This window comes from Leopardus geoffroyi, chromosome C1 (genome assembly GCF_018350155.1).
Source record: "Leopardus geoffroyi isolate Oge1 chromosome C1, O.geoffroyi_Oge1_pat1.0, whole genome shotgun sequence".
Classification (NCBI taxonomy): domain Eukaryota; kingdom Metazoa; phylum Chordata; class Mammalia; order Carnivora; family Felidae; genus Leopardus; species Leopardus geoffroyi.
In genome coordinates this window covers 62,477,023-62,495,710 of record NC_059328.1, presented here as the reverse complement: position 1 = coordinate 62,495,710, position 18,688 = coordinate 62,477,023, and the positions used below count along the sequence as shown (strand labels likewise).

The following is an 18,688-nucleotide window of genomic DNA, read 5'->3' as shown; positions in this document are numbered from 1 at the left end:
GCTCGTGGGTTCGAGCCCCGCATTGGGCTCTGTGCTGAACTCTGGCTCAGAGCCTGGAGCCTGTTTCAGATTGTCTCCTTCATCTCTCTGCACCTCCCCTGCTAGTGCTTTGTCTCATTCCCTCAAAAATAAATAAATGTAGAAAAAAAATTTTTTTTAAAGAATAATTAACAGCACCAAATGCTGCAGGATGGTAAGGAGATTGAGGATTCCAAGGAGCTTCTTTCTGGAACAATGAAAGAAAAGATTGTGTTGGAAGACTTCCTAAATGTTGTAGGGATGCTAAAAGAAATTAGGAAAGTAAATATTGGTATCTTATTATGAAGGTCAAAGAAAAATCTCTCAATAACTTTAAAGCTCCTTGGCCATTATCCATGATGCATTTACTTAGAGGATAATAGATGTTTATGAAGTCTACCTATTTTAAAAATACAAGTACAAAATCAGATCTCAGAAGGTAAGCATCTGAGATGCAAATCTAAACATATTTACATGAAAACTTAGACAAATTATAAAAATACTAAGAAATGGCAAAATCACAATGTTTACTACGTTGTATAATTTTTTTCTTGATATTCTGGTTAACTTTATCCTTAGTTAGTCCTATGACTAACTAGTAATTTCTCTTTAAATATAAAATTTACAATTTGATACTTTCTGAAAATATGGTATGAAGGATCTTCATTTTATAATGAAAATAAATGGAAAGTAAATGGTAACATATATGCAGAAGTCTATTAATAACTTTCTCATTTTTATTTAACATGATGCTGTCAGCACTCCTGTGGTGTAAATACAGCAGGTGTCAGAACTGCTATTATGCAGAAGAGGAAAGAGAAGGCCTTGGGAATTCAGTGATTTGCTCAAGGACCTCCTTGCAGCAGTCAGAACTCAAACCCAAGGTTTCCGATTCCTTGAAATTCTCCAAAATAGTATATAAAGATTCTACAAAGATTCCTATGTCTTAAGTTATCATTTCTGACCAGATTTAGTGGAAAACTAGGTCCCACCTGTGTCACAGAGACCGTGTGTCAGTGGCAAGCTCTGGGTTGTGAGAAATAATGAGAAACAGGGTTCAGGTATTTTGTCCTGAACAAAAAGCCTATCAGTTCTTTTCTCCACAAGGTCAAAAGAGAGGGAAGAACTTGTTACTGGACTCCATGGCAACAAGAAGCAGACTTATCCCCCTTTAAAAGCTGGAGATTTCAAAGTTAAAAAGAAGTAAAATGTGGAGATGACTTTTACTCAAGTATTCCTAATGTTAAGGTTCTTCAACTGAAAGAGTATTATAGTTGTGTTTTGCAGAAGTAGAAATTGAAACTTAAAAAAAAAAAAAGAGTCATTTAAAAAGTCAATTTTGCTTTGTTTTTTAAAAGATTTTATTTTTAAGTAATCTCTATGCCCAACGTGGGGCTCAGACCTATGACCCCACAATGGAGAATCCTATGCTCCTCTGCCTGAGCCAACCAGATGCCCCAGTCAATTTTATTTTTGCAAGGAAATCTCTATGTGACTAAAACAGATGGTATTTAATAAGCAAATATTATACACAGCTATTTTTAAAAGTTAGGGATTTCTCTAAAATATAGAGAAAGAATAAATCTTGCTTTTCTGAGTGGCTCATATGCTCAAGAAACTAAAATACTCTTATAAAGAGCAGCTTTGGAATATCTATTAGAAACATTACACTACCAAGACCCAATCTTAGTAATCTTCAGGGAAGATAGTAACACTGATTCCTGGATCATCATCATTTTCAAGTTCTTTATCATTTTCTTCAATACATTTGCCACATGCTTCTGGGTTTCTTTTTTTCTTATGAGTATATGATGAATTATTTTTGTCTTTGATTTTCTCTTTGGGATGTGAGTTAGTAATAGTTTCTTTTTCCAAAGCATGTTGTAGGCAGTTGTAAAACCTATAAAGAAATAAATACTATTGTTATATCTATGTTCTGAAATAGCATGAATGAAATACATCTAGAACTTATAAGTTATATAAATTTTATGTTTTGTATTAACCTTAAAATATAAAATGAGTTAGGGAAATAATATGCTTCTTGCTTTTTGGTATGATCATTTAATTAGGAAATGTGTTTTCAGTTTTTTAAGAACACTCCTAAAAATTGGTTGGAATCACCTCTTGACAACTGGTATTCTACCTGATTCTATTCCACGTGTAGGAGTCAAACAAAGAAGGTAAAAACATAACAGATACTATTTTCCTTTATAAAAAATCACAAATGTAATAAAATCTCATTTTCGAAAATTTGGCAAATATATGAGGTTACAAATACGGATTACCTCTATATAACTACCTAGAAATAACTTGTCAATATTTTAATTCTTTCCAGTTTATTAATATATTCTGAATTAATGTACTTATGCATGCACCCATATATCTACTGTATTTTACAGAATTTTTATATATAAAATTTTACATTTTCTGTTATATATTTATTGAAAAATGTTTCTGTATCATCAAATAAACTACAGAATAACACTTTTTAATGATAGTATAACATTATGTCATCTAGATTGGCCTTAATTAATTTTCAAACTTTCCCTAATACAAACAACAGTGTGACAAACATTTTCAAAAATAACGTGACCTGAGTTTCTAGCTGTTTATTTAAGGCAGACCCCTAGAAATGTAATTACCTGGTTAAAGGGTATAAACATGGTAAAGCTCTTGATAAATACTACTTGTTTTCCAGAATGGGTGTTCAAAAAAAATGCTTCTTTTTTCTTTTTAAATGTTTTCTAATGTTTATTTTTGAGAGAGAGAGAGACAGAGTGCGAGCTGGGGAGGGGCAGAGAGAGAGAGGGAGACACAGAATCTGAAGCAGGCTCCAGGCTCCAAGCTGCCAGCACAGAGCCCGACACGAGGCTTGAACTCACAGGACTGCAAGATTATGACCTGAGCTGACATTGGACACTTAACCAACTGAGCCACCAGGCACCCCCCCCAAAAAAATATGTTTCTAATAGCAATACTTGACAGACCACTTCACTCAAATATTGAATATTACCATCAAAAAACATACTTTACTTTGATAGGTGACAACAATGTCCGATTATTTTTTGTTTGTTTGTTTGCAAGTGAAATTGTTTTTCATCTGCTTATTAGCTATCTTAATTTTTTAAATATAAATTATTCTTTTCCTTTCCTCATTTTCCTACTTCCATGTTAGTGTTAATTTTGTGGTACAACAAACTGTTAGCACCCTGAAAATTTTTCTTCATGTCTTTTCTTCTTCCGTGTTAGCACCTAATACAATGCTCTGCCTCACACAGTAGCCTTCCGCATATGTGGAAAGGCAGAGAGGTGGCATGGTGTGTTGCATGTGCTTCAGATGTGTTCCACTGGGAAAGCTAAGCCAGGCTAATTCCAACTTTACTGAGTTTCGATTTCCTCATTTATAAAAGTGGGTATTATCTCGTACCAAGCTAAGTTGTCAGAAGGTTACAGGTTATATATGTAAGTACCTAGCACAGTGCCTGGCACAAAGTAAATTCTCAATATGACTATTTTTACAGAATATAAGCTCTATGAGATCAACGACCCCATCTATCTTGTTTTCTGTTAATATTCTTAAAATGTAGTGCGATGCTGACACACTTGGGAAAAATATGCCAAATAAGTGAACAAATAATAAATGCTGAACAAAAAGGTGAAAATGGATGTGTTATAGTAGGTCCCAAATTAGAGTAATCTGGAAGCTCAGAATTCCCTTGCCATTGTGGGGATCTCATCACGCTTTACATTCTATTATAACGGCAAACTGTGACAGGGAATTTTGAGACCTATACGATAGATGGCTATTTGGACCAATTTTCTTTTATCTTAAATTCAACGAACAGGTTAAGTTCTACTTGCAAAGGCTCTAAACTGCCCTAAAAAACCCAAGATATATTCACCTGTTTCCAAACATTCCACATAATTCTAATACATACCTAACATGAATGTTACATATCCTGTCCGTATTTCAAGTACTATGTACTTACCACTGTATACCTTGATACCCAACACCATGATTGGCAAGTAATAGGTACTCAATAGATATTTCTTCAATTAATAAATCAATCTCAAAGACGGAGGTATAATACAAGGAAAAACAGTATAGTAGGAGGTACAGTAAAAGGCTTTGAAAAATAGTAACCAGTGTATAATTTTTTAGACCCTGTCCTGTTCCATGGTAACAGTCTTTTAATTTAATGTACCCCTTATATCCTTACTTAACTGAAATCTGGTCCCCCACAAAGACACCATCTGCTCTGCATTCCTCTCAAGTGGAGATGCTTATTCTTTCCATATCCCACCTAACACAGAGTTGAGGTGAGGTCAGAATTCAGCTGGCTCACCAACACTTCACCAGACAAAACTCCTTCATCTGCCCCTCACGCCAATCTACCGGTATTTTGTTCAGTCCCTTACATTCATGAAAACTTCTATACTTGGCATGATCTTTCTCTCCAGGTCTTACCATCATCTTGGGTGACTTCAATGACTTGTTTTCTTCTCATCTTCCACACTGTCTATTTAGAATAGCTTAATAAAATGACCCTATAGAATGATTCATTTTATATAAAACATAAATCCAAAAATTCATACCACAAAATGGTGTGAATCACCCTTATTTGATCATAAGAGGCTATACATGATGTGCAAGTTCATTTTCTACCATTTCCCACCCAACTCTGAACTTTAGACTCAGGTAACCAAGTGTTTTTTTTTCTGTGGATTATACTTCATTCCTAGAAAATTAAAGGTAAGATTAAATTGCTCTTTTATGATCACAGAGAATTAATAGCTTGTGTAAAATATCTTGTCAATTACATAAAAAAAAAAGTAATTAAAGAGGAACAGGTGCCTTACTTTAATCTTCCATTAAAGAACCTCAGAATTCAAAGCCACATCCGTGGGGTACCAAAAAACAACTGGTGAAATGGAACAAAGGCCCTTTGTGCTGAAAGCCAAGAATAAATATTTCAAATACTTTTTCCTTTTCCTTTTTTAAGACAATTTTTAAAAAGTTCTTTGGGAAACTATCTCTCTTGATAAGTCAGAAATTTGTTTTGCAATTACATGCTCTGCCCTCGTATGATGCCCCTTTACACAGCATTCTACAGCCCAATTCTCAAAGTGCAATTTTCTCAGCTCTCACAGGCAACAAAAAGAGCTCGGGATATAAAAGGAAATGTATGCACAGGCAACAGTCTTCCCTACCCCCTAAGAAAATCAAATTGTCTTCAGTTTCTCTACTTCTGCAGTCAAGACTGTCATGCCACAGGGCAACTTGTACTTAGTTCTCTTCATGACAGAATTTTTCAGACCAGTCCTGGGAAAATGAATTCTTGTTTTTCAGGTCAGTTAGAGGACCACTTGCAATAAAGAGCTGATATTTCTCTGATTTCTTAAATAGGAACATAAAATTAATGAAAGCTGGACACAATTTCATACCTTTTAGGCTTCCATTATTCACAAATAACAAAGGTGGCTATTTTCATAAAAATGTATTTAGATTTTAACTGGATTAAACTCAAGCATTTTTATTTAAAAAACAGGCATGTATGGGGCGCCTGGGTGGCGCAGTCGGTTAAGCGTCCGACTTCAGCCAGGTCACGATCTCGCGGTCCGTGAGTTCGAGCCCCGCGTCGGGCTCTGGGCTGATGGCTCAGAGCCTGGAGCCTGTTTCCGATTCTGTGTCTCCCTCTCTCTCTGCCCCTCCCCCGTTCATGTTCTGTCTCTCTCTGTCCCAAAAATAAATAAACGTTGAAAAATAAATAAATAAATAAAAATAAAAAAACAGGCATGTGAACATTGCCTGTGCCAGGTGCTGGGAAGAGAAGTAAGAGACCCAGTTGTGCCCTCAGGGAGCTCAGGGTTTAAGGGGCTGCAGAACTGGTAAGACACATTCAGCATGCCATGAAAAAAGACAGGACAAAGTTGGGGGACACTGGCAGTACTCTGCTTTGAGTGAGATCATGGAACACTCCTTGGAAAAAAAACCCAATGCCAGGGCTGGATAGTAAGAATGGACAGAAGTGGACTAGGTATGGGAAAGAAAAAAAAGGAGGGGAGGGAATATCCAGGGGGAACTATGCAAAAATAAAGTGTGTGTGTTCACTTTATATTATTTACTTCTTTTGACTGAAGTACCTAGGGAAACGTGCGAGTTATTTACTTGCTTTAATTCCATTTTAAAAATAAGACTAGCAACAGTAGGGAGTCTAAGACCTCTGTTATCCTTGCCTCTTCCTTCTCTCTACCCCCATTTCTAGTCTGTCTCCATGTTCAGTTTACACTCTGCACTATCGCTCCCATTCATCTTGCTATTTAGGGTCCTATTAACTTCTCACCAGGACTCTGTAGCAAGAGCCTACACCTGCTTGCCCTATCTGTAAGCCATCCTACACATCTTCCAGAATAATCATCTAAGGCTCTGAAGCCTTGTAAGTAGCACTGTTGATGGAAAAAGCCAGTTAATGAATTTAGCAAATATTTATTAACCACTATTCTCATGCCAGATATTCAGAAAATAAGAAACGGTCTTTGCCTTTGGGGAACAATTAATGTGTTAACTTTTAAGTTCTTTTATTGTCTGTTATTAATTCAATACACATGTATGGTTTTCCACTATGAGCTGGACACTATGTAAGGTTTTAGGATAAGAGTATTTAAAGTGTGCACGCATGTGTGTGCGTGGGCAGGGGGGTGGTTGGTGACAGGGAGAAGTCAGTCCTATTTCCAATGTGACCACATTGTAGTGGAAAAAAGGACATACGTACAAGTAAATAATTGTAATTCAACACAGTTCACATTTCTGTTTTGCCCTGAGTGGTAATAATACTGATAAATGATAGTAAATAAATACTGGTAAATAATATTGGTAAATAATAACTGGTAAATGGTAAATAATTCTGGTAAACGAATGTGAACGAAGGCAATGGCTATGGGGTTGAGACTAGGATAAGAAAGATAATAAAGAAAGGCTGATAGAGTGAGTATTCTAGTTAGATATGTTCAAAAGCTTATTGTATATATAGGCTCGGGACATGGGAGAAATTTGGAAGACCTACCACTTATATGGGGAAGTAGCTGAAGCAATGGGCCAAGGGCAGTGTGTTAGAGAATAGTAATACTTAACCACCAGGTAGATTAATAAGGGAAATCCAGAAGGAAGCTGAGAAGGAGCACCACAAACAGGAAGGAAAGGAGCAAAGTGATATAAGAGAATTTCTTGCCAATAGGTATATGAAGACATGCTCAATGTCACTAACATCAGGGTAATGCAAATCAAAACCACACAGACATCACCTCACACCTATCAGGATGGACATTATTAAACACACACACACACACACACACACACACACACACACACACACACAGACAACAAGTGTTGGCAAGGAAAGGAACCCTTGTGCATTGCTGGTGGGAATATAAGACAGTGCAGCTCCGGTGGAAAACGGCATAGCAATTCTTCAAAAAATTAAACCTGGAACTACCATATGATCCCACAATTCTACTTCTGGGTCTATACCCAAAAGAACTGAAAGTCGGGACTTGGATATTTGTACAAATATGTTGATAGCAGCATTATTCGCAGTAGCTTAAAGACAGAAAAATCCCAAACATCCACTGATGAATGAATGGATATATAAAATGTGGTATATAAATATATTGGAATATTACTTAGCCTTAAAAAGAAATGAAATTGTGATACCTGCTACAACATGGATACACTCTGAAGACAGTATACTAAGTGAAATAAGCCAGACATAAAAAGACAGATATTGTATGATTCCACTTATGTGAGGTACCTAGAAGAGTCAAATTCATAGTAATAGAAAATAGAATAGTGGTTACTAGGGGCTGGGATTCTAGGGAATGGGGATTTATTGTTTAATGGGTACAGAGTTTCCGTTTAGGATGATGAAAAGGTTCTGAAGATGGATAGTGTTGATGGTAGTGGCTGAGTAACAATGTGAATGTACTTAATGCCATCGAAATGTACAGTTTAAATGGTCAATTTTATGTACATATATTTTACCATAAAAAAGAAAAGTTAAAAAAAAAACAACCAACCATTGGATATAGATTTACTTTTTCTCTCCAATTTGCTTTATCAACAGTATTATATGCCAACGTACTCAGCCCTTTTACTCTATTTAGCATTTTCTTACTACACAGTTGGTGAAGAGAAGAACACGACTAACTTCATTGTACTCATAGCCAAATGTGGTTTCATCTGACCCAAGTCAGTCTTGATCTCTTATTAATAGATCCAAAGATAGCCTTCCTCTTGTAATTAGTAGTAAATAGATCTCCAAACTTGGTATTTTTTGCCTAGAAACCATTATGTATGAATGTATCTTACTCTTTCCACTAAGAAGTGGGCTGGGGAACTGTTTTACACAAACAAGACCTTTTTTATATTAAGAACATTTTACTTGTTAACTTTAATTTTCGCATTTCTAGATCATTATTGCTGAAATGTTACTCATTAGGATTTGACTTATAAAAATTCTACTATAGTCATTTGAATTGTGAAACTTTGGTCCTACGACAAACCAATTTTAGTACTCTATCTGATTGCATGACTTATCACCTCCAGTGTTTATTATTTTTTCACTTTTCAACATCAGAAGGGTGACTTTTCTCTGCCTTTGGTTGGATGTACAGCTGTTCCCACAGGAACTCTCTAATTTGTTCCCCCTTTCTGAATTCACATGTAATCTTCTAATCAGTATCTTGAGACACTTTTTACCCTTCTGTAATTTTTCACTGATTTCATATGATGAGCATGGCTCTCTTGATAGCAGCATGCACACTATAATCTCAAAACATATTTTCAAGTCAATGGATTTAAAGTATAATTTGATTTTATAGTTGGTGAACGTGGCTCAATTAACTTCACCAGGTGTATAGTTAGTTGCTCTTGGGCTATATTTATAATCTTGTTGAAATTCAAGTAAGGAAACAGAGAAACTGATTTGTTACTTCCTATGTTTTAGCAAAGAGTCTCACTGGAATACGATCTAAGAAAAGTAGTAAACTTTTGGAATGGTACCAATAAGTACCTGCATGTAGTTCAAACTCTGTAGTCTGCTCAAGTGGCTGGGTGCTCTTCAGTACTTACTTGAAATTATCACTTCATTTAGAATGTTTGCTCAAAGCCAGGTAACCCCTCTGCTTTTTTCAACCAGGGTTACACCAGAAAATTAAGCTCTAATGCCCTAAGACATCCACTGTACATAATGACTTAAGTTCTCTCCAACGTATCTAGGATGGAAGATGTATACCATTGTTGAGAGAAATGAGAAACAGTCACTTGAATAATTTTGTGAATTCTATGGTTCAAATGAGGAGCTCTGGTTGAGAAAGCCTGGATGGTGGTAGTGATGTGATTGTAGGTTTATTTTCTATATGTGTCCGTGAAGAAAGAAAAGCACTACTCTATCCTGAGAATCCATGACATGACATGGATAGGGCTGGTCATTTTACATATGCTATTTAATGTATACTAAAACTGTTTTTTAAGACAAGTATTTCTCCCAAGTTAGACACAAGAAAAATTAAGCCAAGTGAGTTGAGTAAATTGTGGTAGAACCTGGAATCAAACTCAGCTCTGCCTCTGGGTCCAAATTCTCTCTCTTTCCACCATCCTACACTGCTACCATTGGCACCTGTAGCCTTAGCTTCTCCAAAGGGGGTGAGAAGGAAACTGTAGGTATTAAAGAATGTTACGCAGGCAAGTTGAACAATAAGATTCCTTTGCATTTTAGTCAGGATTCTTTTAACTTTTTAAAAAATTTATTTATTTTGACAGAGAGAGAGAGAGAGAGAGAGAGAGAGAGAATAAGGGGAGAGGGGAAGAGAAAGAATCCCAAGCAGGCTCTGAGGTGTCAGTGCAGAGACTGATGTGGGGCTGTAACGCACGAACCATGACATCATGACTTGAGCAGAAGTCAGACACTTAACTGACTAAGCCATACAAGTGCCCCTGAAGTCAGGATTCTGAGGGTGATAACAGAGAATGGCTTAGCAGAGAGACACATTAGAAGCATGCTACTATGAGACCAGCTAACAAGGCTATATTGCAATGGTCTTGAATAAGAAAAGTGACAGTACAGATGGGGAGAGAAGAATGACTTAAGAATTACTTGGGCAAGGATTGACTGGTTGTGAGGTAACCAAGGAGAAGAGAAAAAGGAAATTCCAAACGACAAGAAGTTGACCATCACTCCTTGAATAACTCAGAAGTATACATCTTGCTGATGGTAGTTCAGTGGCATTACCTTCATATAAGAAAAGCAGCATCATAGTCACTGCTTTATGTCAAAAACTTGGTTTTTAGGAAAAAGTTGAGAAGAAAGTAATGTAAGAGTTTTAGTTACCAGGAGGTAAAGTTTAAGAAGAAGAAAAGTCTAAAGATGTGAATTGATAGCCATAATCCTTCCCACTGGAACAATTATGGCAATTCTAGATTTAATCCCTAAGAACCAGCCAAATATGTAAAATATTTATCAGACTAAAATTAACCAGATTGCTTTCCTCAAAAGGAGATTGTAGGTAATCTCCAGTAGAACACATCCAGGGGGCAGTGTGTACCTCTTCCCTGGCTGCCTTCAAGTTGATCAGTTATGGTCCCTGTCGCTGTTGGGCTCTCTTACCTGAGTGATTATGCTTCTCACCTTTATGCATGTTGCTGGCAGTCATGTCCCACTGCCCTCCATGGAGCCTCCCCTTTATGCTGTATTTAGTATCCATTACAGTCTGGGCTACTCTCATCTATTACTTTGATCATTTTTTTAATTATCTGTGATAAGGCTACAAATAGAAAAGTAGTTGGGAGTATAAACTGAAGATGGTATGTATCAATGTTTTCAAAGATGACCTAGATATATAAGAGTAACATGGAACTATCCAATTAATATACCTTTCAATTCTCTTCTTGTTTTCCTCCATTTTTTGATTTGCTATCTTTAACAGGAAGTCGATATACTCCTCAGTCACCATCAGTTTTCCTTTATGGCTTAATGGAACTTCTAAGCCATGTGTGCTCCGGATAGCCTACGAGGACAAACAATTTAGATACAATGATTTATGTACTAGAGACACTGAAGATAACTAAAGAAAAGTCCCAGTCAGGGCAGTGTTTAAAGATAGTTGGGTTCCATTACAGGATTTAAGTTTATGCTTTAATATACTTTAGCTAAACACAATTGAATGAAAGGAGATTAAACAGATTTTCCCAACACATAAAGTTATTTCTGAAGAAAGTCATTCTACACATTGTTTTTCAGAAAAGCAGATAATATCCAAGAATCCAATCACTTTAACAGTTTCAGTCTCACTAAAGCTTAGTAAGACTTAATGCCCTATTTAAAGAAAAGAAATTAATGAAATCTCAACAGCAGCTTCAAGGGAAAATCAAAATGGACTGGATGCGGAAGAGCCTCTTAGTGCTGCTTGAGCAGAGTGTGGTTATAAGAAAAAACCAAGCCTGTCCTATCTCACAAAGTGGCTGCTTTTTCCAGGCTTGAGGGTTGCCAATCTTAGCAAACCTGTTGTTGAAATAGTCAGCATGTGCCAAGTAAATCCAAACAATGGAAATAGGTTAAGAACAGCAGCAAAAACTATTATGGGAAATAAAAATTCTCTCAATAGACTTTTACAAAAGAGCATCTACGATGTTTCATGTGCTATGACAGGAGAGACACATGCACGTATGTGTGCAATATGCCCACGCGTGTACATATACCCATACACACGATGCTAAGGAAATATAGAAGAGGAGCAACTAATTGAGTCTGAGGCCTCGGCTTCATGGGAAAGGTAGCATTTGAGTTGGGATTTTGAAGGATAAATGCAATTTCACCACACATAAAATGGAGGCAAGGGGTATTCCAGCAAGAGAACGACTTATCTATAGTCATGGAGACATGAAAGAGCATGATACATTTGGGAAACAACAGATAGTTTTCTATCTGGCTGGAACAGAAGTATGCTAGCAGAAGATGAGCATAAAGAAGATCGATGGAAAACAGTTTGGGTAAAGCCTTGAATACCAGGGGAAATGTATGGAGACCCTGACTTTTTAAAAAGGGGGATTCTGATAGTAATGGCTCAGGGTGACTGACGGAGAAGATGGATAGCAGGAAGACCAGTCAGGAGACTGAGGTGTGGGACCATGAGGACTTATGTAAGGGCAGTAACAAGGGGCTTGAACAGGTGGGGTCGGGTGTAAGAAATTAGACGTGGATGTGATAGAACTTGTAATTAATTGAATATGGAAGACAAAGGAAAGGAAAGTGAAAGAACAACTCTGTTCTTGCTTGGGCTACCAGATGCAGTGTAGGGGAAGGAGACAGGGTGGGACACAAACCAGTACTGTGGACTCTGACTTTCTATTTAGTCATGCTTTTTTTTATAGATGTCTTCTTTTGTATGCCATCTCTATTTGGAGAATGGGCAATCTGTTAAAATAGAAAAATAGGAAAGTCTAGGGAGCTAGAATGGAGGAAAACCTGAAATAGTTCAAAAGCAAAGAATGCATGCCATTACAAATAGTAAATGCTACAGGAAACAGGGCAAAATCGCTAGGAGTTGGCTTGGCCAGGAAAAGGACTCAGAGGCTGGGGGCATAGAAAGGTCTTTAAAGATCATCTAGTCCGGGGTTGGTAAACTTTTTCTATAAAAGGATAGATAGTATATATTTCTGACTTTGTGGCCATAAAATATCTGTCATTACTACTCAGTTTTACCACTGTAACACAAAAGCAACTTTAGACAAAAACTTATCAAGTGGGAGTAGTGGGATCTGACCTCCTGTGGACTGGACTTGGTCCCAGGGCAGTAGTTTGCTGGACCCATAATATGGCTAAGAAAATTCAGATCCTAAGGGATTAAGGAGCTTGCCCAAGCTAATACAGAACAGCTGTGGTGCCACCAATACCCATGTAGACCCTCTTTATAGACCCTCTGCCTATGAGTCTTTCCACTATATCATAGTACTTATTAAATTGAGCCTTGACTATGGTGAGGAGGGCACAGAGAATCTGGTTGAAAATAAATACAGCAAGATAGTATAGGATCTCAGATGCAAATCTAAGAACTCTGGACTCTGCTCTGTAGCAAAGAGTAAGGTACTGAAGCTTTCTGGGCAAGGGCATGGCAAGAAGATTTGAGTAAGGAGAGACTAAAGGCTAGAATCTAATGAGGTTATTCTATAATCTGAGTCACTTTGTGCCCAAAGAATTGCTTTTTGCCAAAAGTTATCTTACCAACATAGTCTTTCCTCTCTTTCCCACAGTTATGCCAGAGTTCCTGAAACCAGAATCTATTGCCACTGAATGCTGTAAGAAAAGAAATTGTTTAAATTCCGATAATCTGGCTAATCAGATAAACTCTGATTATTTAGCTCTACATAAACTGAAGAAACATATATAACCCCAAGTCTATAATTAAATTTAAAAACTAGTTAATTAAACTAACATTGCATTTTTTTTGGTAGATTTAAATTTTAAAATTAAATCTACCCACATACCTATTAATTCAAGTATAATCATAAAAATTTACCAGAATCTGTGCATCCTGTAACTGTCGACACTGCACATGAAGAATAAGTGGTTCAAATTTCAAAATGGCATCACCATTTGCTTTCTTCAGAGCTACAATCTAAATAAATGAAAAATGTTAGCAATAGGACACAAAAATATGATTCTGTTCTTTGGTGACCCTTTATCATATGCAACTTCAGTTTTTCCCAGAAACATTCAGACTCATCCAGCAACCTTTTTCTGCAATAACTTTTTGCTCTGCTTTTTTGGTCCTCCATCTCCAAAAACTGATTAATCTGCTTATTATTTTAAAAGACCTCATTTCTGGGGCACTTGGGTGGGTCAGTTGGTTAAGCATCCGACTTCGGCTCAGGTCATGATCTTGCAGTTTGTGGGTTCGAGCCCTGTGTTGGGCTCTGTGCTGACAGCTCAGAGCCCAGAGACTGCTTTGGATTCTGTGTTTCTCCCTCTTTCTCTGCCCCTCCCCAATTTGTGTTCTGTCTCTCTCTAAACAAATAAACATTAAAAAAAATTTTTTTAATAAAAAATAAAAGACCTGACTTCTAATTCTCCCGTAAACATTTTGTGTCATTCTTTCCAACCATTACTTGGACTGTAAACTACTATTCTATTTAATTCCATAACAGATTTTCATTAAGGAATAAGTTATGAATGTGCTCTTTAAATGCTTTGTTGTGAGACTGACATTTGAGACACGTGTATGTCTGAACTAGAATTTATACAAGGCAGTTGTTATTTCTGCCCATCCAGTATCCCTGGGCAGTATCCTCTCTTCTTCATCCCATTTGATTCCAGTGGAACTGTCAATCATGATCCTAACACTATGACTGCTGCTATCATAATATCAGAGATGCCGAGTGCCCAGGACTGATCAAGGATAGCATTTCATTCTACTGGCAAAAATAACTGATCTAAGGGGCGAACATGCCCAAGCAAGGGGAGTCAGACTCCTCTGGGAATGACACCTGGATATTAGCAAGAGTCTTTTTCTGCACGGTGTGCCGGCAGCTAACTTTCCCGCAAAAGCTTATCTGCAGCAGAAAAGAATAAGGGTAGATATGCAGAAAGAACCAGGACCCAAAGAAGGAGATGGAGACTGAGTGAGCACCCTGAAGACAACATGTGAGGATATAAACACATAAGGAAAAGTACCTAATAGAAACTTATATGAACTTCATCTAAACATTTTAATTTAGGAAACTAAATAACTCAGCACAGATGGGAAGATTTTCCAGAAGCAATCCAGATAAGTAATGTATAATTTATTTTTTTTAATGTCTGTTTATTGTTGAGACAGAGACAGAACGTGAGCAGGGGAGCATAGATAGAGAGGGAGACACAGAATCTGAAGCAGGTTCTAGGCTCTGAGCTGTCAGCACAGAGCATGACATGGGGCTCAAATGCATGAACTGCATGATCATGACCTGAGCTGAAGTCGGATGCTCAATCAACGGAGCCATCCAGGCACTCCAGTAATGTATAATTTATTTATATCAGTATGCTGGTAATATACAGATAGTGTTAATCCCTTTCACTCAGCTCTTTTCTCCTATAATTTGTTCCATGTTACAAAGTCATCAAATGGTAGAACTGATATTCCTGTATTTTTGATCTATGTGTCCAATATCCATAAACTCTCTATGTCCAAGAGGAATGCATACATAATTATTTACATGTATATGAGTAATGCATACATATATGTATATGTATATATATGTATATACAAGTAATGCATATGTATGTATATGTGTATATATACGTATATATGTGTATGTGTGTGTGTGTATATATATACATACTTTTATCTCTACAAATCAAAAAGCCACTGTAATGAATTCTCTTCAGGCTCTCTCATCTTCAGTCATTATGACTGTGTACATAAATCTACCTCTAGTGTTCTATGTTCTTTATTTGATGTGACTGTGAATTAAAAGTTTATTTCTAGGGGCGCCTGGATAGCTCAGTTGGTTGAGCATCAGACCCTTGATTTCGGCTCAGGTCATGATCCCAGGGCCGTGGGCTCAAGCCCCAGGTCAGACTCAACGCTAAGTGTGGAGCCTGCCTGTGATTCTCTCTCTCTCCCTCTGCCCTTCTACCCTGCTTGTGTGTTCTCTCTGTAAATAAATAAATAAATTTTAAAAGTTTATATATAAATTTATATATAAAAACTTACCACATCATCTTTTACACAAGGTTTGTGTGTGACCAGTAGCCAGCAACAGTTTTGCTTTTGAACCTCAAAACCATTTATATTCTAAAATAAAAAAATAATAAACATAATTTAATTCTATCATATTTATAAAAATAACAAATACAATGCATAGCATAATTCTAAGCTTTCTTAGGTGAATAATCCCAAGTGGTAATTTTAAGTATTACTGAGAACAATTCAATAGGCTTTGGGTAAAGTTAACCCAAAACAAAAATGAAACCAAATTAGCTGAGATAGAAAGAAAATAAATTGTTTATCATAAAAACTTAATATTTTCTGAAATATGGTCATGATTTTGTCAGGAGAAAAGGGATTATTCTAAGAGGTTGTACACTAGCAGCCCTGAGTTGTACTCTAGTCTAGCTGTTTTATTTGACTTGTACAATATTAAAAAAACAAATAACAAAAAAACAACTTGAACTCCTTTTGTTAAGAAAGCACTGTACCAATCCCACACAGGGCTTACTACTTTTTACTGACACCTCAGCTGTTCATACCCTTATGTCTCTAGCCTCTAGAGGCATATATTTGTAACATGTGGATTGGACTTTATATGTAGTCCCAAAGGGCAGAGCTAGGACTGCAAGGTCAAAGTTTAAAGAAGGCAAATACCTAAACATCAGATTTTTTTGTTTGTTTGTTTATTAACTGGGGAATGTTTATTTTTAAAGTTCATTAGATTCTTTGGGTATAAACAGATCCTACCTACCCTCTTGGAAAGAGAATGCAGTAAACCACAAGTACTTGTAAATCACTATACTTCTACAAAGTAACTATTTTTACAATGGGTACACAGGAGACTTGACTGTCTGGCTTTGAAAAGCGGAAAAGCTCTGCTTGTCCTGAATAACTGGTTTGCTTTCATTGAGTGACATTTATCTGATCTTATGCTGGCTGCTGTAAATCTTAAGAGTCAAATGTGTGGCCCACCTCTAGAAAATTTATAGAATATGGGGGCATGTTTGGTAACTAATGCCATTTCTAGCTTCATCTTATCTATACTCCCTTAACCTCCATTTCCCCACTTTTTATTTTTCTTCCTCTACTGCTTTTCTGTAATTCAATGCAATTCCTTCCTGAAATAAGGCTAAGTGAAAATAAATAATCTACATAGAATGAAAAGAGGTTCTGAAGAAGTCCTAAGGCAGTTCAGGAGAAGCAGTCATTACTTACAAGTGGGTGTGTATGCTTGTGTTCAGATGGGAGAGGGGAGTTTTTGGAGTCACATCTCAAACACACAGAGATGGGGGAAAACATTTCAGGAAAAACAAACATGAAAAAGGCAAAGGCTGGTAAATCTGAGAAAGGACAGTTCAGTTTTAGTAAACAGATAAACATGAAGAGAAGTAGCAGAAAATAAGGGAGCAGCAGAAGAGTTGAAAGGTATACTAGGGTAGGGGTTCGGATTTTCTGATGGTGAAAAATGTGTAATAAAAGATTTTAGCATAGATGAGTGACATACACAGAGTTGTCTTTAGGAAAGTAAATCTGTTAACAGTATGTAATGTAGTTTGGGGTCTAAGGTAGTAGATTAGTGACCTGTTAGAAAAACATTGCAGAAATTTAGGTAAAACAGTGTAGTAGAAATGGCGGAAGAGAGTAAGCCCAGCTAGAATGCCACTGTTCAGGAGGCAATGGAGGCGATATAAAAATATACAGGCCCTCCTAACCTGGGAGATCAGCAAATTATCAGTGAATGAGGGATCTAAAGAATGAGCTTATGAATGAGCTGTCTTTCGTGCTCTGAATTTAGTCCTAACGCTAAAATTAACATGGAGCTAACTTTTACGGTGCACTTAACATGGGACAGACATGATGCTAACTAAACATTTCAAATTATCCTATTTCTTTTACACAGAATCCCTATGAAGCAAATACTCTTATTCTCAGTTCATGGAACAGGGAGAGGCTGAGTTTAGGTAATCTTCTAAAGTCACATAGCCAATAAGTCCCATGACTGGTTTAAAATCTAAGCAGTTATCACTCCAAAGCCTGTGGGCTTGACCACTATCTCAGACTACACCATACCAAATATTCTATTGTACTCGGCTTAACGTAAAAATTCCCAGAGCTGTAATAAGGGATTTGGCCACCAGGAGGCAGTAAACTCCTTAACCCTGGAGACGTTCTATAAAGTAGTTAACAATGATTTGATAGGGCGATTGAAGAGAAAAGGAGCCTCGCCCAGCTGGAAAAGTCTTTAAATTCCCCCTAATATTCAGAATCAAATTCTCTAACCTTTGCAACTCAAGATCATTCCCAGGCCACCAGTTTCCTCATCCCTTGGGGCCTTGTTAGAAATGCATAATATCAGCCCAACCCAAGAATTAGTGAATCAGAATCTGTATTCTAAAAAAGCTCCCAATGATTAACAGACACATTAACGTGTTAGAAGCACTGGTTTAATTCAACCTGTAAGTTTCATAAAGAAGACGAGAATACCCATCAGAAGGACAAACACAGGCTGGACTGGGGTGTTCGGACTGGGGTGTTGTTCAGGTGGGCACAGGACTCTGGTGTTGCACACCACAGAGTGGGCACTGAAAGGACAAAAAACGGCCTCACCCCATCTAGGAGGATGATGCGCCCAGCGCAGGAACTCGTGGTGAAGTACTGTTCTCGCCCATTCAGGAGCTGCACAAGTTCTACCACATCCTCATCCACACTGCCCTTTCGGCTGAGGTCTGCTTTGCTCAGACCCTGTGCCTTCCATCTCTTGAACTCAGCGTTACGATCCATGTGAGGAAGGATTTAGAGTCTATACTTTGACGTTAGGTCTCGCCTTTCCCTGGGGGAAGCCATATTGTAGCGGGTGGTGGCCGGAAAGGCCCAAACTTCCTCTTCGTTCCGAGCTCGGGAGCTGGTTGCGCCCTCGTCTGGGGGCGGG

At 37.4% G+C, this 18,688-nt stretch overlaps 1 protein-coding gene across 4 annotated transcripts; it reads right to left on the bottom strand.

The window, feature by feature from the left end:
• Positions 1-1,355: 1,355 nt before the first annotated feature.
• On the bottom strand, positions 1,356-18,663 carry TYW3 (tRNA-yW synthesizing protein 3 homolog). 4 transcript variants are annotated; one of them, XM_045477875.1, is made up of 7 exons: positions 18,367-18,663; positions 15,763-15,843; positions 13,588-13,686; positions 13,293-13,364; positions 10,946-11,079; positions 4,879-4,969; positions 1,844-1,918 (listed from the first exon to the last, which is right to left on the bottom strand). In XM_045477875.1, exons 1-6 carry the CDS (start codon positions 18,538-18,540, stop codon positions 4,891-4,893), a joined length of 639 nt encoding a protein of 212 aa, XP_045333831.1. In that variant the 5' UTR covers positions 18,541-18,663; the 3' UTR covers positions 1,844-1,918; positions 4,879-4,890. The 4 variants fall into 4 exon arrangements, with proteins under 4 accessions (XP_045333828.1, XP_045333829.1, XP_045333830.1 ...); XM_045477872.1 differs by lacking the exon at positions 4,879-4,969 and having other exon boundaries at positions 1,356-1,918; XM_045477873.1 differs by lacking the exons at positions 4,879-4,969; positions 13,293-13,364 and having other exon boundaries at positions 1,356-1,918.
• Positions 18,664-18,688: the final 25 nt, after the last annotated feature.